We start from the raw sequence: 27,364 nt of genomic DNA, 5'->3' as shown, positions 1-27,364 counted from the left end.
ATCCCTGGATATGAATTGTTCAGGAATTCTTCAGATGGTTCACATGACCCCAGCTCCACTGCTCACTGAAGACCCTGCCTTTTCTTGGTTTTCCAGTATCATTATACAAAGTTGTAGCTTAAGATTAGTTCCTTCAAGGTCTTTTTATTTTCTGACTCCTAACTGCTGAAGTCTGTGTGTCCATTGCCCCAGGTTGTATATGATGAAGGGCCTCTCTATGTCTTCTCCCCAACTGAAGAACTGAGGAAGCGTTGGATTCACCAGCTCAAAAATGGTGAGAATTATTTGGAAAATAAACTAGTTTCCAAAGAAAGAAGGAAAGGAAGGAAGGGAGGAAGGAAAGAGAAAAGTTGGGAGAGAGGGAGAAAAAGAGAAAGGAGAGAGAAAGAAAAGAGAAAGAAAGAAAGAAAGAAAGAGAAAGAAAGAAAAAGGAAAGAAAGAAGGAAAGAAAAAGGGAACAGGGAGGGAAGGAGAGAAGAAGAAAGGGAGAGAGGAAAAAAGAAAGGATGGAAGAAGGGAGGTGAAAGAAAGAAGAAACAGAGGGAGAAGGGAAGGAGGGAGAGAGAGAAGGGAGGAGAGAGAGAGAATGGGGGGAGAAATATTGCATTTTCTTCAATATTAATGATACAATTGAGTTCAATATTCCATCATATGAATAAAAGATCACATGCTAGACTAAGAGTTTCAACTCAGTTCTACCACTGTCTCTCTAATGCAATTTTGTAATTGTAGGCCCTTCCATTTCCCTATTTATGAAAGAGGTCCCATTCTTTACACCAATTACAAGGGTGGTATGGTGTGGCATTCAATGGTTATTTCAATATTTTGAATCCTAGGTATGAAATATCTAGTTCCAAAAAATTAAATACATGATTATGAGAGTGCTTTGGGTCAGAGTAAAGAACCTGGTTCCAAGTCCTCTTCTACCACTAATAAGCTGGGTGACCTCTGGCAAGTAGGCTAACAAGCTTCTTTGAGGCTCAGGTTTTTCTTCTGAAAGAGGAATAATAATGATGCCTACAGTACCTACCTCCAGGGTTGTCCTAAGGATCAAATGAGGTAAGGTATGTGAAAGCACATGGAAAACTGTAAAGCACTGTACAAGAAAGCACTGTAGATCTTTTCATTGTGGATAAATATTTTCCAAGGAACTATTTCATGTTCCTTGCTTTGTGAGGACCTCAACTTGAATATAGTTCAGTATTTCACACAGACCATACAGTGTGCTCAGATAAACTTGACTGTAAATGCTTACAGCACAGGATGCATGCGCACATATTTGTGTGTATATATAGCCACATGTCAAGTGACTGAGAGATTAACTGGTTGAGTTGACATCAGGAAAGGCTGCCTAGAGAAACAGGAAGGATGGCAGACTGATAATGGCATGGTTGGGTTATTGCGTGACAGCCCTTTGTCTTAATAAACATTTAGACTCTGATATGCAGTGGCTGACTACACCAGCTTTGTTCACTCCCTTGAATGTAAGTCTGGCTAACATAAAAATCATCAAATCTTTCAAGCTGAAAGAGGAGAGGAGAAAGAAAGAGAAGTGTCATTTACTTAGTTCTTTCTATGTGCCAGACACCAAGCTAGACACCTTGTATTTATTATCTCATTTAATTCTCACAGCAACCTTGGGCTAAAAACAGCAACTAACACTTAATGAGCACTAACTCTGTACCAGGCTCTGTGCCAAGTGCTTCAAACAGACTAGCACATTTAATCCTCACAATAAGCTTATTAAGTATGTATTATTCCCCTATTTACAGATGAGGGAACTGAAGCTCAAAGGGGTTAAGTAAGTTGCTCAAGGGCAAATAGCTAGTGAGTGGTGGAGCCTGGGTTCTTACTACACCCCTAGGTCTGTTTGACTCCAAAGCCTAAGCTCATTGCATATTTTTGTGCTGCTTGGTTCTCAAGCCCAGAAACTGCACCTGTAGTTGGCTGCAAGATATTTTAGAGTAAGGCCACGTGAAGATTACAAATAGGTGATGTCTTGCACCACACAGTTCAGTTCTTGACATGTTTTGAAGTAAGAGGTCGGATTTAGCCCTGGGGGTACAAAATGAGCAAACACTTCAGTAATGCTTATTATGATCCAGGATCTTCTCTATATTCTTTACATATATTAACTCATTTCTTCTTCATATCAACCATATGAGGCAGTTATTTTCACCATCCCCATTTTAGAGATGAGAAAACAGAGGTATAGAGAGGTTAAATAACTGGCCCAAAGGCACTCAGTTAGTAAGTGGCAGGGTCAGGCTTTGAACTCAGGCTCTAGAGTCTGCGCTCTAAATCAAGATGCTACCTCCAAGGCAGAGAAATACACACAGAGCTCCAGAGGGCATATATATTTGTACTTCTTTGGTTCTCTCCACAGTGCCTCATAAATTGCCCTGCACACAGAAAGGGACCAACAAATAGGTGTGTTAATTGATTTTTTCTGCAAGAGTAAACAACTACCACCAACTTGGGATCCACATTGATGGACAGCTAGGATTTAGTTTGGAAATAGGGGAAGGTGGGACATACTAGCTGAGGGAGAAACCAGTTGTAGGTTAGCCCAACAAATATTTATTGAGTGCCCACTCTAGTGATAAGTTATCCCACTCTGAGGTAAAATGCACCAATTGGAAATCACTAACATGAAAAGGGGACCTCATGGTATACTGGCTACCTCTGTAGTGGTATTGGCTGTGAAGAGGCATGAGGGAGCCTTCTGAGGTGCTGGATCTGAGTGGTGGTTAAATGGTTGTACACAAATATGGTTAGCTGGATATCTTAGATTGTACATTTTATTATATGTAAGTTATACTTCAATTTAAAAAGTAGGGCCTCAGGTACCTCATATTGAGCTGCCATCTTTTTTCAGTGGTACTTTCTATGCAAAGTTTATATTCCTGAGGACTTAGCCCTGGGCTCTCTCCTTCCACTTCCTTGAACATGGCAGTGGGCACTTTAATGTTACAGCACCACAGATATTTGTCTACATTCACTCTAGACTCTTCATTTGGTCCAGCTCAATAGAGGCTATCCTAACTGCAGCTTCAAAAATAAGCAAATGACCTGACCTCACCAAAATGAATGAAAGAGTGGCATTGGTGAAACTCCAATGACATATATGGGGAGTAATCATTCATTCATTCCCCAAACAGAATTTTAGCCATTATCCTGAAAAAAATGAATATGAGAGATCAACCCATCAAGTACTTGGAATGTGCATCAACCATTAGTGCTTCCCAGATAGGGCTGGCCCTATGCATTGGTGAAGTAAGCAGTTTTCTCCTAGTCCTCCCACTAGGACGCTGTCATAATCAGCTTGGGCTACCATAACAGAACATCATAGACCAGGTGACTTAAACAACAAACATTTACTTCTCACAGTTCTGGAAGCTGGGAAGTCCAAGATCAAGGTGTTGGCCAATTTAGTTCCTGGTGAGAACTCTCTACCTGGCTTGCAGACCGGTCACTTTCTCACTGTGTTCTCACATGGCAGAGAGAAAGAATTTCTCTCCAGTCTCTTCTTCTAAGGGCACTAATCCCATCATGAGGGCTCCACTCTCATGACCTAATTACCTCCCTAAGGCCCCATCTCCTAATATCATCGCACTGGGGGGGCTTCATTATATGAATTTTGGGGGACACAAACATTCAGTTTGTAACAGACACTCTGCTTTTGCAATTCTCTCCTAAGTAGCTAGAAATACCAGCTCTGCGTTAACCAACAAAAGAAGGGGTGCCATCTTCGAGGGACCTCTTAATTATTTGGGAATGTAGGGTGGGTTCATAATGAGTGTGCTGGAGGTAGGGGGGCAGGAAGCCCTATAGCCTCTCATTAGCATATTAGCATAGCTTAATTTATCAGAGCAGCTAGTTGCTGATTAAGAATTTCTGAAATGTCTACTGGTGCCCAAGCCTGCACCCAAGACTCTTCAAATCCCTGGGTGATGGTAGTGGCATGGGGGGGGAGGGCAGAGGGTGGGAGCAATCAGTTCTGGCTGGGAGGAGTACCTGGAACATTGTTCAGAATTGCCAGTGCCTGGTAATAATGAAAGTCAGACAGGCTTTTGCTTGGTTTTATTATTTTAAAGTTCTCTACAGACGATGTAGCCCCCTGTAGCCTGCACCCCATCTGAACAGCTCCCACCACCATGCATTTGGTGCAATGGTGAAGGGGTATGCTGAAAAAGTGAGGGGTGAGGGTGGGCAGGGTAGACTGGTTAGAAGCCTTCAAATCCATGTTTAGAAAAGCATCAAGATAGCACTTTAAAAAAAGATGGCACTTTTTGTTCATTTGCCTATAAAATGCATCTGGCCACCAGTAGCTTCTAGGCCTCCCCCAAGGTCTTAAGTGAGTGGAGTGTGACTAGCAAGCTCTTAAGGACTTAAGTTGGTCTCTACAGAGGAAGGTTTTATTTTGTTTTTGTTTTTTCTTTTAAAAAAAGTTATGCAGAGCTTCTTTTTAGCATCAAATGCTGAAATGTGTATGTCCTCAAATATGCATATTCTTAGACCAGCCTAGGTCTTTGCCCCAGTGCTAGCTATTGTCAATTATTTCATTTGTCTTTGCTTTTCTGTTAACTGGCAACATGATCCCAAGATGACTTGTCTAACTGACTTCCAGTTAAGATTCTTGCAATGCCACAGATTAAAAACTGTAAAACTAATTCCTCTTATCTGCAAATCTCTCATCCTGAGAGATCTTTTGGGCCTCACCACCCTGTGAGGGAAATGGAACTGCTGTGTTTGTCTCCAACAATGAGCTCAACCTACCTCAGTGGCCCTAGGAAGACTGAACTATGTTTATTCTCGAGGCAGAATCACCTTCATTTGATCCTGAGCTCTGCTCTGTTGACTGTTCTATGAACACAGAAAGCGTGAGGCAGAAGTTCTCACAAAGACAAATATCTCTAAAAGATCACCCCAGGAGCTGGGACATTGGTATATTGAGAGCCGGAGTGAGAGTCTGGCTTGTCACATTGTTTCCCTTATCTGGAAAAGACCACCATAGTCAACACCTGCCTTACAGGAAGACTGTAATGGCTACCGGAAAAACAAAGATAAAATATTTTTGTTCTGGGGCTCTGGAGAATCAGATATTCTTATCACTTTGGTCACCGGTTGGGAGATAGTCATCATAACAGACCACTGAAGAGAACTGCACAGGAACTCTCTGGGGCCAAGCATGTGAGCCAACTGGTCCTCTGTCTGCTTCCCTTCAGGGTAGCTGAGGAAGGGGCAGTTGTTTGAAGCTCACTACTAAACTCAAGGAGGAAAACATGCCTATGGTGGCTTCTCCCACATGTCAGATGTGACCTCTCTCTCTCTCTCTCTCTCTCTCTCTCTCTCTCTCTCTTCTCTCCTGTTACAGTAATCCGGTACAACAGTGATCTGGTACAGAAATACCACCCTTGCTTCTGGATCGATGGGCAGTATCTCTGCTGCTCTCAGACAGCCAAAAATGCTATGGGCTGCCAAATTTTGGAGAACAGGAATGGAAGTAAGAGATCTGATCAATATAATTTCTCCCTCCTTTGACTATCCATCACTTTCTCAGGGCTCTATCAAACCCAGGTTTGTACATTTGGGCCAGTGCACAAAGGAGGGTGGGAGACGAGATTAGTGGGGGCCAAAATTCAGCTGGTGCTCTTCCAGCTGGGTGATGTAGCATTGGGCTGTATCATTCCGGACTTTTCCTAACTTACGTAACGTCAATGAGTACAAGAGTAAATTTCCTGACCAAACCTGTCCCTGGGCCCTTTCTGAAGATGCACTCTGTATCTATCGTCACTGGTTTCTCACTTTGCAGGCTTAAAACCTGGGAGTTCGCACAGAAAGACAAAAAAGCCTCTTCCTCCCACGCCTGAGGAGGACCAGGTATACAGGGAAATTGGGTGCTGCTACTGTTTAAATTGAAACTTACAATCACACCCTGAAAACAGACCAAAGTCTTAGAATTCTCCCTGGGATCTGGCAGTGTAAATTGGTATTCTTGCTGAGACAGGGGCTTTGTCCTTCTAATTAGGACTTCCTCTTTAGTGGAGAGATGGAGGGCTAGTAGGAAGCTCTTGGCAACCATTTAATCCAATCACCTGTTTAAAACAAAACAAAGCCTGATTTTTTTTAATGAAAAATATTTTCAACCATAAAGTTGAAAAATTTTAACAGTGAATATCCATATACCCAACATCTTGATTTTATCACTATTATATTACTTTAAAACTTGATTTTGGGGGTTACTTTTTTTTTTTTTTTTTTTTTTTTTGCGGTACGCGGGCCTCTCACTGTTGTGGCCTCTCCCGTTGCGGAGCACAGGCTCCGGACGCGCAGGCTCAGCGGCCATGGCGCACGGGCCCAGCCGCTCTGCGGCATGTGGGATCTTCCCGGACTGGGGCACGAACCCGCGTCCCCTGCATCGGCAGGCGGACTCTCAACCACTGCGCCACCATGGAAGCCCGGGGGGTTACTTTTTGAGGTCTAGAAAGTTCTTTCTCATATATTGTAAGTAAGCAAGGCAGGAATTATTATACTCATTTTACAAACTAAGAAAAGAAGATTCAGAGCCACTTAGTAGGACCATGTACTAGTTTAGTGCCAAGAAGCTTTCCCGATTATGGCTGTACATGGTTTTTGTCCAGAAAGTTTAAAAATACTGATGCCTGGGTCCAGCCCTCAGAGATTTTGACATAATTGGTCTTTGAAACTGCTTAGGTGTCAGGATTGTTAGCCGCCTGCTGGATGGTTCTGATGTGCATTCCAGGCTGAGAGCCCCTGCATGGGTGCTTAAAACTGGTTGTTGAATGAATGCTGAATAAACCTTTTATTTTGCCTGATTTGGGTTAGAACAGTGTCTCCAGTAAGCCAGAGAGTTGGGGAAGAACAGGAGAGTGCTTCATATCTAGCCAACTCCACCCCTACTTTTTCCTCTTAACAACACAGATCTTAAAAAAGCCACTGCCCCCTGAGCCAACAGCAGCACCTGTCTCGACAAGTGAGCTGAAAAAAGTTGTAGCCCTTTATGACTACATGCCAATGAATGCAAATGATCTACAGCTGCGGAAGGGCAACGAATATTTTATCCTGGAGGAGAGCAACTTACCCTGGTGGCGAGCCCAGGATAAAAATGGGTGAGTTCACGCCTGCCCTTCCTGAGCCTTGTGCCCACCTACTCTATACACACGCAAAATCCTGCAGCATAATTCCGCTACTCAGTATCCTGATCAGAAATTGTTCTTCCCACACCAAAAGGAATATGCTCTCCCTCCAAGTACTTCTCAGAGGGCAGCTCTACACGTGGCCACCTCTCTGAGCCTGTAGAGTATGGCCCACATGTTGTCGAGCACATGTAATCAATGCCGCATGTGCAGAAGCTACACACTTCACTGGCCTAGCCATGCATTGGCAACATGATTCTCTTGGAGGGAGGGGCATTTTATATACCTCCATTCGAGATTGGTTCTGAGCCCAAGGATACAGGGCGTCCAGATCTGTCTCTCACCCAGGATGGGAAGTGCTGGATGATCTATCACGTTGTCTCCTCTACAGGCAGGAAGGCTACATCCCTAGTAACTATGTAACCGAGGCAGAGGACTCCATAGAAATGTATGAGTGAGTATGCTTATGTTCCTAGCACACAATCTTCCCAGAGGAACTAAATATAGTATAAACTTCTTTTTATACTTTCAACAAAATTTTGATTTCAAGATACCTATTAAAATCAGTGTCAACTGGGTCAAATGATGCCACTCAAGTTAGTGCCTCTGCCTTACCCTCATCCCAAACACCCTGTTGATGAAAGCTGGAGAGGTCACCACACCCCCTCCTCCCCCCAAATCTGGAAGAACCACACCAAGACAATCTGATAGGAAGCATTTGAAAAGGTGAAAATGGCAAACTTCTGTGGATGTGCTTCCTCCCTAATCATGGAAGTGGGTTGTCCTTGAAGGCCCTGTCCCTGATCCCTTCCCTGCAACCTTCTGCCACCTGCCTCTGCCCTCTACTCTCCATTTCCATGATTCTGCAGTGCCAAGCATGCTTTGGGAAAGGGATGTAGTATGCTACGCACATGATAAGACACTCGGTAAATAGAGGTTGAGTGAATTGACTGACTCACTGCCATGGATGAGCCTCAGACAGCACTCTAATCTCTGAGCCACTTACACCACGGCCTAGGAGCTACACAAGCACTCTCTCTTTACAGGTGGTATTCCAAACACATGACTCGGAGTCAAGCTGAGCAACTGCTAAAGCAAGAGGTAAGTATGTGACCACAAGCAAATGGCATTCTCCTTGCACAGCAAGCAAGGATCCTGAATTGCGGGCTTGCTGCTGTCCGCCATCTCCAGGTAAAGCAGGGTCAACGCTGGCATTTTATGGGGTCCCAATTATACTTTTCACTGTCAAAAGCAATGAGGCTGCAGCTCAAACATGGAACTTGGCAGTGAAACCAAGCCTTCTATAATATTTTCTCTCGGGTTTGGGCAGGTGGGATGCAGGTGTGAGCACCACTTCCTCCTGATGGTCAGCTTCTTTTTCATCGTTTCAGGGGAAAGAAGGAGGCTTCATTGTTAGAGACTCCAGCAAAGCTGGAAAATATACTGTGTCTGTGTTTGCCAAATCTACAGGGTAAGTGTTACTGTTTCAAGGCCCTGGGGACAAAGGACAGGGGTGCCCAACCAGCAGTTCCTTAATGAAGTGCTCTTCTCACATCCTCTGTCACTTAAACTCAAAACTCATCTCACTTCACTTCTTGGGTCCTTTGAACCCTTGTTCCCAAGTTGCTGACTCAGCGTCCACTTCTTCAGGGAACCTCAAGGGGTGATACGCCATTATGTTGTGTGTTCCACACCTCAGAGCCAGTATTACCTGGCTGAGAAGCACCTTTTCAGCACCATCCCTGAGCTTATTAACTACCATCAGCATAACTCGGCAGGTAAGTACCAGGGGAACCAGAGAAGAAGGGTGTGACAAATACCAGAAGAAGCAATTTAGGACAAGGTGGTTAGGGGAAGAATAAGCCTCACAGGGTAATGGGAATTAGCTGTGAAAATAAACCCCTGTGATGCTGGGTCGAGGTCAAGTGAAGAGGTGGTCAAAGGCAGACCTTATGCCCTGTAGGGACTGACTTCTTATTTGGTGATTGATGCTCAGTACTAAGGAAAGATATAAAGGAGACTGGTAATTAATCAATCAGCAATATTCATTGTGTTCCTGGTGTGTACTCAGCAATTTTCTTGTTACTAGAGAACACACGAAAACTATTAGTTGAAGTCCTTGCCCTCAAAGGACATACAGGCTCAAAAACATCAGAAGAGAGTTTCTAAGCAGGGTGGTCATTCTAAAAACTGGGAGATTGGTGAGAGCACGAATACATGGGAAAAACTTCATCAAGAAGGCTTGCTGCTGTCCACCATGTCCAGGCAAGGCAGTATCAAGGCTGTCATTTTATGTAGTCCCAATTACACTTTTCAGTATCAAAAGCAGAAGTAGCATGTGAGTTAAGGCTAGGCTGGGAGGTGGGGATATATTTAGCTGGGGTGTATATTTCAGTTAGCATTCTCTCTTTCTTGTCCCTGAAGAACATCTGTAAGAGGAGAAACTTCCAGAAAAATTTGGGTTCATGGAGATCTTCTGGGATTCAAAATGTACTAGAAAGATGAACACTGGAAGCGTGAGGCTTTAAGTGAGGGTGTGTGAGGCATCTCACCCCCTGCTCCGCACCAGCAGCATGACTCTCTTTGTATGTTTCAGGACTCATATCTAGGCTCAAATATCCAGTGTCTCAACAAAACAAGAATGCGCCTTCCACTGCAGGCCTGGGCTATGGTAACTGATTATTTCTCTAGGGTAGGGTGGACCGGCCAGTTGGAAGGACTACGTCTGGCAGACCCAACCAGACCTTGCCTCTCAATCATCCTTGCAGCACACTGTTCTATCCCAGCTGCTGCAAGGAAGGTTAAGACAGAGCCAGACCAAAGTTATCTAATGATTTTCCTCCCTCTGGTGGCTCCTACTGGGACTGCAAAAACATAGATTCATAAAGGGATTTATTTTTTAATTGTGGGGAAAAAATCATAAAGGGATTTTAAGAGGATGTCTAGTTTATCTTCTTGCTTTATGCCTGACTTGTACCTAAATTCCCAGACTCCTCCAATCAGTAATCCCCTGTCCCTGAGATTTACCTGAGCAAAGATGGATTAGTACCCCTGAGAATTTCCCTTTTACTGCTTGTCTACTTCTACCCCCAGTAGGGATTCTTATCTATTGTAGAAATTATACATACATGACTCCCAAATAATCACATCAAGGCTTTGTTGTTATAGGATCGTGGGAAATCGATCCAAAGGACCTGACCTTCTTGAAGGAGCTGGGGACTGGACAATTTGGAGTAGTGAAGTATGGGAAATGGAGGGGCCGGTATGACGTGGCCGTCAAAATGATCAAAGAAGGCTCCATGTCTGAGGATGAGTTCATTGAAGAAGCCAAAGTCATGATGTGAGTTACAGTCCAAACTCAACTCTCCATCCAGTCTAGGAATTACCAGGATGGTTCCCACTGGGGTTTAAGGTGATTTATAGTAAGAGAGATTTGGGACTACAGCCTGAGGTCAAACTTTGATTGGTGGGAGTAACTGCTAAGGTAGTCATTTCTCTTAGATATTGGTGGAGAGTAGTATTGATCATAGGCATGTACCATCTCAGTAGCATTTGGGGGTAAATGTAGAAAATGAGACTTTCAAAAGGAAGACATTCTGATGTAGCCTTAGTGTTCATTCAGCCCTGGGCTTGTTTCCTGTTCTATTGATGGACTCCAAATCCTGGCTCACCCTCATATATTAGGCACTTCTGGAGTTTAGGGTAGGGAGGAGCATCATCTTGTTACTTTGGTCCCTCATCTGACACTCTACTCCCAGGTCAACTCCTTTCCTCCTCAGCTCCTTTCTGAATAGTATTCAGAGCCAGAAAGGGAGGACTAGTTCACTGCCTTTCCTGTAGGAATCTGTCCCATGAGAAACTGGTGCAGTTGTACGGCGTCTGCACTAAACAGCGCCCCATCTTCATCATCACTGAGTACATGGCCAATGGCTGCCTCCTGAACTACCTGAGGGAGATGCGCCACCGCTTCCAGACTCAGCAGCTGCTGGAGATGTGCAAGGATGTCTGTGAAGCCATGGAATACCTGGAGTCAAAGCAGTTCCTCCACCGAGACCTGGTAGGACCTCAGAAGGATTGGCCTGGGTCCGAGGGCTGAGGGGGTGGAAGTAGCAAAGGAAGACCTATCACACATGGCTGAGGAGGGTGGCTGAAGCCATCATTTTAGTTTTATCTAGAAAACACTGTAAGTTTGGTGAGCCTCTGCCCCAGTGGTCAGCCAGTCAAAGATCTCCGGCCTCAACACCACAAGTTCTGCCATAGTGGGAGCTAGAGCACTCACTCCCAACCCCCTACCATGACAAGGAAATGGTGGGGTCCTTCAGGGGCAGAAGGGTAGCCCTGCTTCCCGATGGGACTGCTCTTAGCACAGAACCATCATTTTGGTTATATCAGAGTCACAAACTGGGGGTCTGTTGGTGCATTTGGTTTTTTTTTAATGTTATATATTAGTTAGCAAACACTTAAAAACATTTCACATTAAAGAATTGAATTTCCAGCTTCTCTTGAAAATCTAGACCATCTTGTAACACCAGGCCCACATTCCCATAGGCCATGCTAACAGTTGGCTGGAGCTGACACCTATGAAAATGTGGGCCTGTTACAATATGGTCTAGCTGATTACAGGAAAGTGGCTGGCCTCCTTTAGACCAGACACTTTCCTGACACCTCCACCCACCCACTTCACTCTGTCACTTCACCTGCCTGGCCTCTGGAGGCATCCGAGTTTGGGCCCCTGCTTATTTCAGCCAGGCCAAGGCTCAAATCGCCCTAGTCCCACTGGTAGAAAAGCAGAAAACAAAACACACTTGCCTTCTGTTCTCCCTTAACTCTCTCGGCATTTCAATGCAGGAAGGGTTGTTGTGGAATTGCCAATGTGAGTGAAATCATTCTACAAGTCCTCAGTGCTTTACTTATGACTACGGGGGTTGCTCTATATGTGGTGGAAGTGCATCAAAATTTCTCAGGGGCATCAACTGACTCCTGTTAGATGGGAAGGTGTCTCTATGTGAAGATGAGGCTTCCCTGGCTTCACTCCCCTGGTGGGCAGAAGTTTTGTGCCTTTAACCTGTGTGCCAGGGACAGAGTCTCACTGGTATGTGTTGCATGACAGGCGGCCCGAAACTGTTTGGTAAACGATCAAGGAGTTGTTAAAGTATCTGACTTCGGCCTGTCCAGGTGAGTGTGCCTTTTTCATCTTTCCTTCTAAAAGTAAAAATGGCACGGTACAAACATGAGGTGACACTGTAATTTTTAATCCTCTCCCTTTCCCCCCTAATTCTAGTCTTTTCCACCATCTTTCTATGCCTTTTCTTTTACTGAATGGTTTAAGTCACTTTCCACCTCTTGTTTTATTGTTATATCCCTCTCTTCTCCTTTCTCCTTTGCTCTTTTTTAAAAAGCTAATTTCTCCAATAATTTATGTTGATCTGTTAATCCTGTTGACTTTACTCCATGTCTCATTCTTTCCTAACCAGTCTAATTTCCACTGACAACTGCAGAATAGAAGGAAGGGAAGGACGAGAAAAGAGAAAGGAAAGAAGGCTAGAGAAGAGGAAGGGAGTACCTATTAGATCTTATTTCACTTCATCCTTGCTGTAACCATATTGTCAACCAGGAAAGCTAAATCGGATATGAAAACAGGAATCTGTTAGAAATAACATTTGTAAAAGACACTGGTTGGCCTGTAGGCGTATATTTGTGCAACTCTTGTGGCTGTGCCAAGAAAATTTAAGCAAATATCAAGCTCTCCAAATTCTAACAGTAACAAGTCCTGAATCCTTTGCAGGTATGTTCTGGATGATGAATACACAAGCTCAGTAGGCTCCAAATTTCCAGTCCGGTGGTCTCCACCAGAAGTTCTTATGTATAGCAAGTTCAGCAGCAAATCTGACATTTGGGCTTTTGGTGAGTGGATAAGATTACATGGATTATACAGCTCAAAGGAAAAGGAACGCAGTGGGGGAAATTCACATTCTGCAACCTGCACAGAGAGACTGTTATTTGTTCTTGCTTTCATTCATCTAATTCTTAGGGAGTCAGGCACCACAGAGGTTTCTGGGGATTAAAAACAGTAAACTAGACATGATCCCTGCCTTCTTAGAACTTAGAATATATTGAGGGAAACAAACAATTCATTCAGTATGCCACAGCTTCTGAATACTGATTATGTACCACAGACTCTGACTCTGCCAGACCCTATAACTATAAAGACAAATAAGATGATGTCTCTCTCCTAAAGGACTAATAGTCAAGGGCAACCCTGATAACCCTCCAGTGTACTCAGTATTATAGCAGAAGTTTGAACAAAACGAAAAAAAGCACAGAGGGGGGAACCAGATGAATGTAATGTTTGAGGTTGATTTAGGAAGACTAGGATCCCTACTACCCAGAAACAACACATTTTTTTTCATTTTCTAGGGGTGCTGATGTGGGAAATTTACTCTCTGGGGAAGATGCCATATGAAAGATTTACTAACAGTGAAACAGCTGAACACATTGCCCAAGGCCTACGTCTCTACCGGCCTCATCTCGCTTCAGAGAGGGTATATACCATCATGTATAGCTGCTGGCATGAGGTAAGTGTTTTACTGGGACCTCAAATTATTTCCTTGAACCTACTTTCACATTTAGCTGGCCAAGCACCCCGGCCCCACTCTCCTGGGCCACATAGCAGCTGGGCACAGACAGATAGCTGTGCACATTCTTGGATCCTGACCTACACCCCAATCCTTTCACGGCCAGAAGTTTTTCCAGGCCCATTCCAATTATCACTAGAGTATCATTAGCAGACCCCAATACCAACTCGGCTTTAGGGAGAGGGGTGTTGTGGGGCCATGTCACCTAGCATAAGCAGGCAGCCAAAGGCACTCAGACAAGTGTACGGACATTAAAAAAAGAAAAGTCATTAAAATCTGTGTTCATTCCTTTGGGAGTCATTGGCCCTTTCTTCTACTTTACTAACTGCACACCTTTTCTGGCTGTGGTCCTAAATGAGATTTTTTTTAAAACCCTAAGGCCTGAAAGGAAACTAAAATAGGTAGTGTTCATGCTTTTTTTTTTAATACAGTGCATTACGGGATATGTGGGTAGATGTGGTATTTTGAAAATAAAGAGCCTGTCCCACTATTAAAATGCTTTGCTGCTCTCACCTTGGGTTCTTCCAGGGGTGCCTTCTCCACTTTCAGTAGATCCTTGGCAACCTTAATTTGGCAACCTAAATGTCTAGTAGGAAATGAGTGCTCAGCTCTTAGTTCTGCCCCACTAGAAACAGGGAAAGACAGACAGTGTCCAACAAGCATATATGTGAACCTGGAGCCATCTCTGTGGGGTGAAAAGTGGGCATTTGGATCAGAACACGGCTCCTTTCCCTTCAACAAATCACTGAGGTCACAAAGAAAGTTTGGAGAAAGGGCAAACCCCTAGGAGCCATTTCCCTTCTCTCTCCCGTGCCAAGCAGGATTAAGGGTGATTGACTATGCTCCCTCCCAACTAGGACATCCTCACTCTGCTAGTTAAGTATTTCAGACAGGCACTTTCTCCACAGCTTGTTTAAAGTAGTAGTCATGAAACTGGATTCACATCAGAATCCCTGGGAAACTCTTAAAACTGGGCCTTATCTCCAGAGATTCTGATTAGGTATGTCTAGAGTGGGACTTGGGTATGTCTTTTTAAACTTCCCAGGAAATTCTGATACTGAGCTAGGTTTGAGAATCACTGATTCAAAGGAACAAGAAATTGATGACTGTTTGGTTTTGATGGATTGAGACCCTTCTTGCATGAATATGCCCTGAGTCACTAAATACCTCAGGGGCTTATGGACCAATGGCTATCACAGAAGGCCTTAGTCTGGAGGCCAGACGGCGGTAATAAGAGGTCCCAGGTGCTTAGGATCCCTACCCAGTGACGCAGCCCATGGTCTTGAAATGTTCATTCCTTTGTTAACTTTGGCTACAGGATGGTAGAAACAAGTGTTTGAAACCAAACTAAAAATTACCACAGCTTATCGAATTTCAGCTCTGTCAACCACTTAAACTTCTTTGGTAGCCACTTGAGGTTCCAAAATAAGAATGCATTGGTGCACAATTATGTAATGAATTTTGCCCTTAGTTTTAATCAGTGTTTGTCAGTGGAATTTTCACATTGTCCTCACCACATTAATAACCCGAGTTACTAAAGATTTAAAGCGCACAAGGATTTTATGGAGCACTTCTATTTCTCCCCCACCCCTTTTTTCTTTTGGTAATCCATAGGGTACGCTACTGGGCATATAGCATAAACTTCATAAATATTTGCTGTTTACTCACTGTGCTTCCCTTGACCTTTGGACTCTAGTCCACTATAACACTTTATTTTTTCTTTGGTTTTAGAAAGCAGATGAACGTCCCACCTTCAAAATTCTTCTGAGCAACATTCTAGATGTCATGGATGAAGAATCCTGAGCTCACCAATAAGCTTCTTGGTTCTACTTCTCTACTCCACAAGCCCCAACTTCACTTTCTTTAAGGAAATCCCAGGCTTACAGGCCCTGGAGCCTTTGTGCTCTTGCTGAATACACAAAGGCCCCTCTCCACATCTAGGAATGCCTTTCTATCTCTTTCCTTGGATAGTACCTTCTGAGCAAAGGCCAAGGAATTATTGTGCCTGGTATTTTCCCCCAGAGAGGAAATTTCCCAAGAGTATGAAAACAGACTGAATTTGGGATGGAAACATTTTGGGGGAGGGAGGGAATGTAAATAGCCTCACAATGGGTCCAACTGCTCTTTGGGTAGGCAATAGAGCTTGCAGGGAGGGAGGCAGAATTTGGCAGGAATAAAATGGTGTATAAAAATAAAAATGGGAGGGGAGGGTGTTTTGATAAAATAAAATCACTGGAAAGCATGGAAGTTTCTTGCTATTTCGATTAATCACGCAGCCTCTCTGAAGCGCCCTATAAAACTGCTGTGTGGCACTCGTTTGTCATATTCCTACTTGGAGAACTCCACAGGATTCTCCGCATTTAACCCGTATGGCTCTTGTAAAATTCTGCTTCTGAATCAGAGACAGTGATCACAAACCAAAGCACACTGCCTGACACGCAGTAGGCATTAGATACTATTGGAATGAATCTGACAGTTGGAGACAAATTCTGCCAGATCCTCTTGTCCCCACCTCAGGCGGGGTAAACTCCATTAAAGAACTAGAGCCAGGGGCCCAGGACAGCTAAGTGACGGGCCCAGCAGTCCGGGCCGAGCACTAGCTTGGCAGTGGGGAAAGCGCGGGTCAATTTGGAAGCCGGCAGGGGCGGGGCTATTGGGCCGCCCAGGAACGGGCCACATGGTCTGAAGTAACTTCCTTTTTTTACCTTCTTTCTTTCTTGTCTTTTTGAAATAAGGTCTCGACAGCGCCACGGCGCTGGGCGACGAGTCCTGAGACCTCAGGGGGCAGGTGTGGCGCCACCGCGGGGCCGCGCGCGGGCAGGTGCGAGTCGCGCGGGCGGCTGGGAGGAGCGCACAGAGCGGGGGGCGGGCACGCGCGTAGGGCCGCGCGCCGGCGCAGTGCACTCCCCAGACAGTCCCGGAGGCAGTGGATTGTGGTTCCGGTTCCGTCGCGGAGACACGTGAAGGTCGGTGAGTTGGTGCAGAGTTTGTCTCTGCACGCGTGGCCGCGCTGGGATGGAGTCCTCCTCGTCTTCCTCCGCAGCGGGTTTGGGCTCGGTCGACCCGCAGCTGCAGCATTTCATCGAGGTAGAGACTCAGAAGCAGCGCTTCCAGCAGCTGGTGCACCAGATGACGGAACTTTGTTGGGTGAGGAGCCTGGGGCTGGGACCTGGCCACTGTACCTACTTTCCTGCCCTTGCCTCGCGCAACTCGCCACGACGCCTGGGATTCGGGGAAGGGAGAGGACCCAGCAGCACCCCCTTGGTTTCCTTAGGTTCCTCAGGTCGAGCCGGAAGGGAAAAAGAGTGACTCCGCTTCTCAGAGGGCTGTCACGCCGGACCTCGGCTTTGTTAGTGCAGAGGATTGGAGATCATAGAAGACTTATGCCGTTGTCCCAACCAGCACTTTAGGCACCTAAGGTTGAAGCTGCCAGTGCTGGTCACCAAGACTGATGAGAGCCCCAAGTACTGGGATTTCATTTTTGGCACCCTGAGTCCCAGAAAATCAGTGAATCTCCTGTCCCTGCACTCTTCAGAGATTGCCTTGATTACTCAGTTGCTCTAAGCGTCCCTCGTGAGAAGTGAGTGGCTCTAGCCCACTAACTATAAAAGTGGGGTAATCTCTATCAACATACACACTTTTTTGCCTTCTTGTTGGATTGTTGTGTAATACCAAGCCGTTTCAGGTCTGAAGGTTGAGGAATTGAGTATGCCCTGTGAGGGGACTTTGGCAAAAGGGTAGAAGGCATTTATTTGCAGCTTGCGATCAAAGTGTTCTCTGGCAGCCAAAGACAGCATAACTGCCCTGCCTTGACATACAAAGTTCACAGAATTCAGAGGCCAAGGATAATTTTCCTTGAAAGTGGAGAGTCTGAGGCTTGAGTACACCACAGAGAATAATGAACAAAATTCATTTGAACCATAAACTTATGGTATTACTGGACTCTGACCCTTAAAAAAATGCTTACTCAACTCCTGTCTGCCTTGAACCAGAGTGCTTTAATTCTTTTTAAAAATCTGATTCATTACATTTGGACCAGCAGGTGGTGTGGTTAAGGACTCCTTTAAGAATCTGAAAGCTGTGGGCCCTTTAGGAAAATTCATACAATTTTCCATTCGTCTTGAGGGAGGATTCAAGAGCCTCTGGCTTACGTAGACGTTATAGAATCTCCAGTCATAGATATTCTTTTTTCCTTTGGTAGGTTTTAGTGTGTCTTAAAGGCATTTAATGCAAGCAGCATTGTAGAGTTCTAACCAAATTCAGCGATGGGTTAACTTCCCTTGTATTTTGCTGCCTATCTTGCTTTGTAATATCTCAGCTCCACCATTTTCTGGCCCCATGACTTAGGACAAAGTATCTCTGTGCCACAACTTCCGTCTTTGTAAAATGAAGATTAATAATAGTATCTATTCCATAGGGTTGTGAGAATTTAATGTAAGGCTGTAGAAAATTGCCACAAAGTAAGCTGCCAAATGTGAACTTTTATTAACATATCAGATACTGTTTTTAGGTGAAGTTTTTCCTCTAAGCAACAAGAAGCTCCCCTTCCTTTTTTTTTTTACCAAGTTCCCTTTGTGATTCTGTATCTTGTCCTGAGCAGGAAAAGTGCATGGACAAGCCTGGGCCAAAGTTGGACAGTCGGGCTGAGGCCTGTTTTGTGAACTGCGTTGAGCGCTTCATTGATACAAGCCAATTCATCTTGAATCGACTGGAACAGACCCAGAAATCCAAGCCAGTCTTCTCAGAAAGCCTTTCTGACTGACCTGAGTATTACCTCTTTGGAAAAGGAAGGTAGTTCAAGAAATGAAGAGCAGTTGATGGGATGGTTGAAGAAAAGGCTGTGGGGAGATCAGCTCCCACCTTTGTCACTCTTGGGACATCCTGTCATCTGAGAATGAACAAAGACCAATTTTTGTGTGTGGGGGTGGTTTGAGGGTCAAATGTGTTTGGGGTTGTGTTTTTTAATGCTAATCTTGGGAAAACAATTGACAGATGAATGGAAAACTCTACTAGATGTATATTAATGTATGTGGGATGATGCTTTCCTCATAGTCCCATTAACTGCTTCCTATAATTTTAATAGTGGAACTGCTCTATAATTTGATAGTGGGACCACATAGGTAATAATCTGTTATTTGTGTGGATTCCTTTCAGATTTCTGGAGAGATTGATATACATCTTTGTGTCTCTCAGAAAGGGCAGCAGTGGGGGAAAGAGTAATTTGGTACTTGACTGTAGGCCTCCTTATCTAGTGTTTGATTATCAGTGCTGGGAAAAAAATGTATGGAGTATTCATACAGTACATTTCACCTTTCTAGGTTATCTCCCTCCCTTATACTGTGATTCACTTAAATATCTATATGTAAAGTACAGTCTTGAGCTAGTACAGGTAGCCTGAGAGTCTAGAGGCCTATAGTTAAAGGAATCTAGCCAGCGAACATAATTCTCATACTAAACTGCCACAAGGAAGAAGTTAACTTACCCTGTATGTCAGGGTCCCAAAAAATTTAAAGGTGTGCCTAAATGAAAAAATAAGTTATAAAGATTTAGGCCAGTCAAAAACTAAAAGCAGTTTCAGGTAGAGGTGCATGCCTAATGTAAATCAGCATAGTTTCCATTTATTGCATTCTTTTAATCACTGAAATAAAAGCTTCTACAAGATTCAAGTCTGATTGAGAAGGCTTTCTATTCTGGTTATCACCTACACCCAGGAGAGATTTGGTGTGGGCTGGTTCCAAGGCTGAAATGTAGTCAGCCTGGGTACCTGTTCCGTGAAAATTATGGCCCAGTATTCCAGGGACTGCTGACCTTTTTGTTAGAAAAGAGAACCTAGAGATGAGATGGAGAGGGAAGGAATTCAGTGCTGATGGTTAGTTCCCTGAGTGTAGTAGAAGAGATTATAGTGACTGGATTCCCCTCCTCTTACTTCAGGTCCTCGTGGACTGGAGTATAGACCTAAAGTGGAACTACTTGTTGGGAGCCTCTAGTGCAAACCCATGAAAGTTGAGAAATACACATTTCTATAAGCCTCAAGTCCCTGTTTAACTTCCCACCATATAGGCACTACAAGGAAATTTTTTAAACTCCTGATGAAAACACAATTCACCAAACATTTAAGTACCTACTCTGTCGGACACTGTTTTTGGTGCCAGGATTTCAGCAGTGCACAGAAACAGTCCCTGCCTGTGTGGAGCTTCTGTTTTAGTACGGGGAGACAGGCAACAAACACATCCATATGTCAATATAATGAGTGCCGAGGAGAAGCAGAGTAAGGGTGTCAGGGAATGTTTGTGGGGCATTGTTATTTTAGCTAAAGACGATTGGAGAAGGTCTTTTTGGGGAGGTGGCATTTCAGCAGAGACCTGAAAGAACTAAGTGACCAAGCCATGTAGGTATCTGAAAGAAGAACGTTTCAGGTAGGGGTGACGCCAAGTCCAAAGGCCCTAAGGTGGAACTGCATGCTGTGACACCAGTGTAGAAGAAAAGTCGAAGGTCAGTATGGCTGGAGTAAAATGAGTAGGAGAATAGTAAGAAATATGGTCAGAGACAGATGGGGGGATGGCGGGTGGGGATGTGCTGATCATGTAGTGTGTTATAGGCCATTGTGAGGACTTGGCTTTTACCAAGCAAGATGGGGAGCCATTTGAGGGTTTTTAGCAGACAGTGACGTGATATAACTTAAGTTTTAGCAGTGCCTGGCTGCTGTTTGGATGACATGTACATGGTAAAGAAGTAGTAGTAGCAGCAGCAGAGTAGTAGGAATAATGGCATTCGAAGTCCAGGAGAAATCAGGCTTTTAGGATGGGTATCTGGTGTATACCTTGTGTCTATATGCCTGTGTTGATTTCCCCCCCCCTATAAAATTTAAGTGTTCATGTAACACCTCAAGTCATAAAGGAAGGATCCTTTAGTCTTTTCCATAGTCTTACTTCTTCCTTTTTATTATATATTACTTATTATATTTTTTTACTGTATCATTATTTCTTATTCTTCATTACCTGTTAAAGTATTCTCATTACCTTTAGACACAAACTGATATGTCTGTTTTACAAAGTATTATTGCTTGCTTAGCTAACATACATAATGAGAAAGAGGATCTGTCAGATTCATGCAATACGCTTGAGCACCAAGTATATTTTCGACTCTACTAGACACAGGACAAGGGGAACGAAAAGGTAGACCATTTGCCTGCATCCTCTTGGAGGTTACATACCAGAGCAACAATTTGAGCTCTTGTTTGTTTTGTCAGCCTAAGAAATTTATTTTCAGAACCTTGATAGAAAGGGTACTGTCAGTCAGCCCTAATGACATTCAAAGTCCTCATTTCAAATATTCAGGGTAGAAAATTCAAGACTCAATATAAAATGAAAGGATTGGATTAGCAGACTCTTCCTGAAATGAAAAGAAATCTAAGATATAAAATACAAATACAAAGCTGCTCTGGTGGTGGAGGTGTCTGGAGGCCTGCTTGCTATTGTCTCCTGCCCATCCCTATGCACCACCTCCCCCTGGTTCCTAAGGCACTGTCTCAGGACCTCTAGGGTTTATGCAAGCATACTGTGAAAACTGGAACCAGACTATCCCTAAGGCCCCTGCCCATGAATGAACATTAGGGGTAATGGATACAAGGAAATCAAGCAAGAACTTGATCTTTATTTATGCTAACAAATCTCCAAGAGGAGTGTGAATTAAAAAGTCAATAAACCCCATGTAAAATAGCCTTTACATGGAAAACAACTGATGGTCCTTTTTAAACCAATTTTTCCTTATATCAATACCTTAGTACAAAATTTTGGCCTAGGGAGATTTTAGCCCAGAGTCCTCATGCTCCCTCTCAGCCTCATTTTTTTTGTTGTTGGCATCTTCTGGACTCAAAAGAGGTTGATAGAGAAAAGTCTGGTAACCTTCATTTTCATTCCATGGAGGAGTAAGGGTATTGTTTACATTTATTGATCTTAAGTTAAATGACAGTAGGTATGGACCAAAAGGGATATCTCAAAAGCTATAGAGGAAAAATGGCCAAGAGCTATGGAAAGGAAACCACAGGAGGTACCACTAAAATTGTTGAGGGCCATATGCTGCAATTTCTTGAAAAGAATGGCAGGGCATGTCATAACAGCAGTAGGGAAAAGGAAATACTACGTGGGAATGACTGCATAAGTACTGAAAATATCCAAGGCCCTGTTCAGATAGTTTATCTGAATGCTTACACAAATCACAAGGCAAATCAAGAGTATCCAGCCCAGGGCTGGTTTTGTGATTGGCTTCCCTAAAACAGCTGCTCAAGGCAGTATCCAAACTTGATACCTGACACAGAACGTGAGCCAACAGAAGAGCAGATGAGAATATACACCCGAGGTTACTCTGGTCATCCCGAGGTCCCACTATGAAGACAAGTAAGTGGAACTGATCACAATATACAGGGCAAAAAAGATGAATCCTGCAATAAAAGAATTGAATTACTATTTTAGCACTTATATAAGAAATGCTAAAGCTATTTGACAAATCATTACATTCTTAACACCTTAACAAGTGAGCAACATTTGAGCAATTAGCTGTTTAATCTATGAATTAAAAGTTGTGTATCTAAAGCTAAGTCTTGGAAAAATCCCTCAAAAAGGCAAAGCCTATACAATATAACTGTGCTACACAGAAATACATAGAAGGGATAATTAGGATATGGCAAACCAGGATTCAGAGGTACTGACCAGGAACTCCAGATGAGCAAATGGGCCAACAGAATTTTGAGATGTAGCTGCAATATAATAATAATAGCTATGCTTTATTGAGGGTATGCATACTGCTTGCCACACAATGTACTAAGTATTTTACATTGTATCATCTTTTTAAAAAGTTAACAATTCTGTGTGAGAGGAGCTATTATACTCATTTTACAGATGGAGAAGCTGAAGCTCGGAGAAATTATTCAAGGTTACACAGCTAATAAGTTATAGGAATAGGATTTGAGCCCAGGCAGTTTGACTCCAGAGCTCACGGACTGAAATACTATACTAAACTGCCTCCTAAAGTGTTTAAAGGTAGGAAGTAATGTTTCTCTAGAAGCTGGGGCCAGAATGACGGGAACATTTCATTCTAGAGATGCCATCGTAGAGTGGAAAGAGCCGGAGTTTTAGAGTTAGGCAGAACTGGGTTCAAATCTTGACTCGGCCAGTACCTGCGTGACATTAGGGAAGTCACTTAACCTCTGATCCTCAGTTTCTTTATTAAAAAGTTAGATGGTAATGCCTACCTCACAGGGTTGAAAAATGAGAGTGCGTGTGAAGTGCTTGGCACACTGTAGGTACTTTAATGTAGCTATTATTTATTATTATTATTCAGAACTGAGCATCTTTGATCATCCTGGCAGAGTTGTTTTCTGGGAGAACAAGAAAAAAGTAAGAAGTCACTTCATGAAGGTAACTAGTTGATAAAGTGGCAGAACTAAAGGAGCATGTAATGTTAAGAAGTTTTGAGTTTTATGTTGCAATCAATGGATAGCTGTTGGAGAATTTTAAAGTGGAATAATATAATATTTGTACTTGTTTCATGACAAAAGTACTGCCTGCATGTTTTAAAACTTTCAAACAATATAGAATTGCTTACGATAAATGAAAGTCCTCCCCTTACCCTCATATATGCATTTAGAAAGATTATTTTCACAGCTATATGGTAGTTGGATTAAGACTAGGAGAATAGTAAGGGTATTTCGTTAGTTCAGGCAAGAGACTGTGGAGGATTGAATTCAGATAGTGGAAGTGGGGATGGGCAGGAGGGGACATGTTAGGAATATGAGGGAGCTGTGAGAGAAATCTGGAGTAAAGTGGAGAGGGAGTAAAACATATTATAGGGAAAGAGGTAGGGGATAGAATAATGTGCCAGTGAGACCATGCCTTGGGACTCAAAGGGCAGCAAAAGTGACTGGGAGGAGAGGGAGATAACACAACTGATAACGTTGAACAGGCTTCAGAGAGGAAGTTACACAAATGGCCATCCCCATGGGTAACCCCTGGAATTTATTGCTGCCCTCCAATTTGAGGAACATAAGCATATCGCCAAAGTCACAAGATTACTCACAGTGTTCTATAAACTTATCACGGGAAAAGTTAGAAACAAGCCAAGAGGGAAAAAACAATAAAATATCATTTGAGTTTTAACACTGTATTCTGATGAGGTGAGGAGGAATGAGTAGAAAGACAAAAAGGAAAAAAAGTGGGGAGGCAGGGAGTCAGCAGTACAGTCATCCCTACAGGGGGACTGGTTCCAGGACACCCCCCACCCCTGCAGATACCAAAATATGCAGGTGTTCAAGTCCCTTATATAAAATGTAGTATTTGCATATAACTTACACATCCTACTGTATGTATATTTTAAATCACCTCTAGATTACGTGTAATGCCCAATACAATACAACGTAAGTGCCATGTAAATAGTTGCCAGAGTTCAGAAAATTAATTGGAACTTCCTGGATTTTTTTCCAAATATTTTCAATCTGCGGTTGGTTAAATCCACAGATGTGGAACCTGTGGATACAGAGGGCCTACTGTATTTGTTAAGCTGTCCTTCAGACCTATAGTTATTTCCTTAAAGCTTAAACCATTTGCTACATAACATGACTGACCTGTGTACTAAACCAGTATTGTTCAAATTAAAAATCTCAGGTGGTCATGATATTGCTAGATGTACCTTGTCACTACAAAGGAAACATTATCAACACGGCTTAGTTGTTTTTCTCAACAGCTATCCATCATTATGTGGCAGCATACACCACCAGGTTGAAAGAGCTGATCCCCAATTTTCAAGCACTTTCTTTTTTTTTCTTTCCCTTAGGCAGGTCCCAGGGATGCTTTATTTTCTTCTTTTTTTCTTGAAGCTGCCAACACTTTGAGGTTCTTCCCATCAGATTAACTATAATTCCTAATCACTCCATTCTCCACAAGACAAGCATATAGGCTCTTAGCATAGTAAGGGTTTTGCTTTGAATCACCATGGGAGAATAGACATGGGACAACATGGAGAATAAATACAGGGAAGTTACAGAGGTTACAGAATTTTACAAATTTCTAACAATCAACTCTGATTCATATTCCCTTCCTTACTGATACAGTGATTACCAAGATCTCCTTCAGTCTTTATTCTTTAGTGGGCTTTCAGCTTCCCCACTTCACACAAAACTCAGAAGCGAAAAAAGAAAGGGTTATTAATTTTGTCTACATAAAAAATTATGAACAGCAAGATTAACTTTTCTTCTTCCATAAGAAAAGTTAAAAGAAAAACAAATGGGAAACAAATATTTGAAACTTTTCTACAAAGGACCTAATTTACTTCTTATATAAAGGGCTCCTACAAGTCAATAATAAAAGAACAGTCACTCAATAGATGGGCAAAGGATATAAAGAGACAGCACAAAGAAATAGAAATGCAAATGGCTCTTGAACATGTGAAAAGATGTTTATATTTAAGAGAAATTTTAAAAACCTGCCCTGAGATATCATCTTTGTGGGTGCAAGGAAGCAGGTACTCTTTACTGGTCAGAATGTAAACTGGTACCACCTCCAGGGACAGCAGTTTAGCAATATCTACCAAATTGATAGATGTATAAACCTATTCCAGAAATCTGACTTCTAGAAACTCATCCTGCAGATATACTCACATGTACAAAATGAGGAACCTCTTTATATACTGATATGGAATGAGCTCCAATACATATTGTTAAATTAAAACAGCAGTATTTAAGACATAATTTGCTACCATTTGTGCAAAAGGGGATTAAAATACATGTACGCATTTGCTTGAATAAGCATAAATTATCTCTTGAAGGATATAGTTAACATTGATTGCTTGCAGGGAGAGGAACTGGGTGGTTAGAGAGTAGGAGTGAGAGGGAGACTTTTTACTATATATCTTTTCTCTATGCCTTTTGAATTTTGAATCATGTGACTATATTACTTATTCAAAAATTAATATTATTTTTGGAAGAAAAATCAAACTCTCATTTTTATATATTCTTGTACCCAGTAGTTTGTAGATCCTCTTGGATTTTTCTAGTAGAAAATTAAAAAAACATATCATCTGTAACAACATTGCTTTTGTTTCTTTCTAAGCCTTACACTTTTCTGTTTGTTTTGCTTTATTCACGGGCTTCCAGTACAGTAGTGAGTAGAAGCAGTGCTGGTCAGCATCCTTGTCATCTTCCTGACTCTTCTATTCGCTCTTCTAAAAAATTAATATTATGTTAAAAATAAAATTTCTCCCCACTTCAGAACTCTGAGCTCTGTACTAAGAAGCGGAGAGGTGATGGAAACCACTTCCAGGAATAAAAATCCTATATCTCAGCTACAGTAATTTCAGATGCCCCCTAGTTGCAAATAGATTATTTATATATCTAAGGACCTCAAGTAGGTATGGGATAAGTGGGGGGTAGTGAGTAAGGCATTCACCTTGTGTGCAAAATTTAAGGGGATGCCAAAAAACTCAGTGATCAAGATAAATACTTTAATGCAATGTTTTAAAAATCAAAATTAGTGCAAAAATTCAAGATGAACAAAACGTCAAAATTTTAAATAAAGACAATGCCATACTGAGCCATACTGGAGTGTGAGGAAAAAGGAAAAATGTGGGCCCCATATACGTGTTTTTGTGTATTCTTGAATGGTTAATTTTTTCCAGAACATTAAAGCAGTTGAAAAAATGTTGGGAAAATTGAAAAGTAGATTCATTACAACTCACAGCATTAAGTTTAAATATTTTATCAACACTAAAAGCAGAATTAAATTTTACTTTCCTGCCTTTAATGGAAGCAAATTCATCAATAATATTTTCATTAAAACCAATAATAGTCTCATTAAATATTTTCTTAGGCCTAAGAAGAATATATAGAATTTGGGGGAAGTGCTAGTAATCTAGTGGGATTTATATGCAATGTAGGGGCTTCCCTGGCGCAGTGGTTGGGAATCTGCCTGCCAGTTCAGGGGACATGGGTTCGAGCCCTGGTCGGGGAAGATCCCACATGCCATGGAGCAACTGGGCCCATGCGCCACGGCTGCTGAGCCTGCACTCTGGAGCCCGCGAGCCACAACTGCTGAGCCCGTGTGCCACAGCTACTGAAGCCCGCGTGCCTAGAGCCCATGCTCTGCAACAAGAGAAGCCATCGCAAGCCCGTGCATAGCAATGAAGAGTAGCCCTCGCTTGCCGCAACTAGAGGAAACCCGCGCGCAGCACCGAAGACCCAATGCAGCCAAAAATTTTTTAAAAATAAATAAAATAAATTTATAAAACTAACTAAATAAATAATGCATGGTGGATATTGGAGAATCTCTGGAAATAAGGATCACAAGGTAGATATGTACTATTTAGTTATGCCATGTTAAGGAGTTTAGATTTTATTTTGAAGGTGATGGTGAACCTCTAAAGTATTTCAAGCACATGTTTTAGGAAGATTACAATCACACCAGTGCCAAGGACTGAAAAAGGACAAGACTGGAAGTAGGGACCTGATAGATTTTTAAGTCAGAAATGTAATTCCAAGGTAGATAGGGTAAGTTTTGATGACTAAATAAGAGGAGCAAGGGA

General features: G+C 42.7%; 2 protein-coding genes across 3 annotated transcripts in view; both read left to right on the top strand.

The window, feature by feature from the left end:
* The window catches only part of BTK (Bruton tyrosine kinase), a 28,537-nt gene extending 12,579 nt beyond the window's left edge, over positions 1–15,958 (top strand). For both annotated transcript variants that reach the window (XM_082609788.1, XM_082609787.1), the window contains 15 exons: positions 193–274; positions 5,378–5,506; positions 5,816–5,883; positions 6,946–7,133; positions 7,552–7,614; positions 8,207–8,261; positions 8,552–8,631; positions 8,811–8,938; positions 9,757–9,831; positions 10,329–10,500; positions 11,001–11,217; positions 12,271–12,335; positions 12,946–13,064; positions 13,578–13,735; positions 15,527–15,958. In XM_082609788.1, the coding sequence (XP_082465914.1) occupies positions 193–274; positions 5,378–5,506; positions 5,816–5,883; positions 6,946–7,133; positions 7,552–7,614; positions 8,207–8,261; positions 8,552–8,631; positions 8,811–8,938; positions 9,757–9,831; positions 10,329–10,500; positions 11,001–11,217; positions 12,271–12,335; positions 12,946–13,064; positions 13,578–13,735; positions 15,527–15,598 (1,671 nt within the window). In that variant the 3' untranslated portion in view covers positions 15,599–15,958. The remainder of the gene's footprint in view (positions 1–192; positions 275–5,377; positions 5,507–5,815; positions 5,884–6,945; positions 7,134–7,551; positions 7,615–8,206; positions 8,262–8,551; positions 8,632–8,810; positions 8,939–9,756; positions 9,832–10,328; positions 10,501–11,000; positions 11,218–12,270; positions 12,336–12,945; positions 13,065–13,577; positions 13,736–15,526) is intronic.
* A 784-nt stretch (positions 15,959–16,742) lies between these two features.
* Positions 16,743–19,461, top strand: TIMM8A (translocase of inner mitochondrial membrane 8A). Its single transcript, XM_082609829.1, has 2 exons — positions 16,743–16,942; positions 18,396–19,461. The coding sequence occupies exons 1-2, from the start codon at positions 16,811–16,813 to the stop codon at positions 18,555–18,557; spliced, it is 294 nt and encodes a 97-aa protein (XP_082465955.1). The 5' UTR covers positions 16,743–16,810; the 3' UTR covers positions 18,558–19,461.
* The last annotated feature ends 7,903 nt before the right edge of the window (positions 19,462–27,364 follow it).

Source organism: Mesoplodon mirus, assembly GCF_964341445.2.
Source record: "Mesoplodon mirus genome assembly, chromosome: X".
NCBI classification, from domain to species: Eukaryota; Metazoa; Chordata; class Mammalia; order Artiodactyla; family Ziphiidae; genus Mesoplodon; species Mesoplodon mirus.
Note: the sequence above shows the minus strand (reverse complement) of the source record. Positions and strands in the feature narration are given on the sequence as shown.

Bases quoted from the DNA above. Each gene is read 5' to 3' on its own strand.
- TIMM8A (XM_082609829.1), top strand. From the start codon at position 16,811: ATGGAGTCCTCCTCGTCTTCCTCCGCAGCGGGTTTGGGCTCGGTCGAC. The intron at 16,943-18,395 runs GTGAGGAGCCTG...TGTCCTGAGCAG, and splicing joins AGATGACGGAACTTTGTTGG to GAAAAGTGCATGGACAAGCC.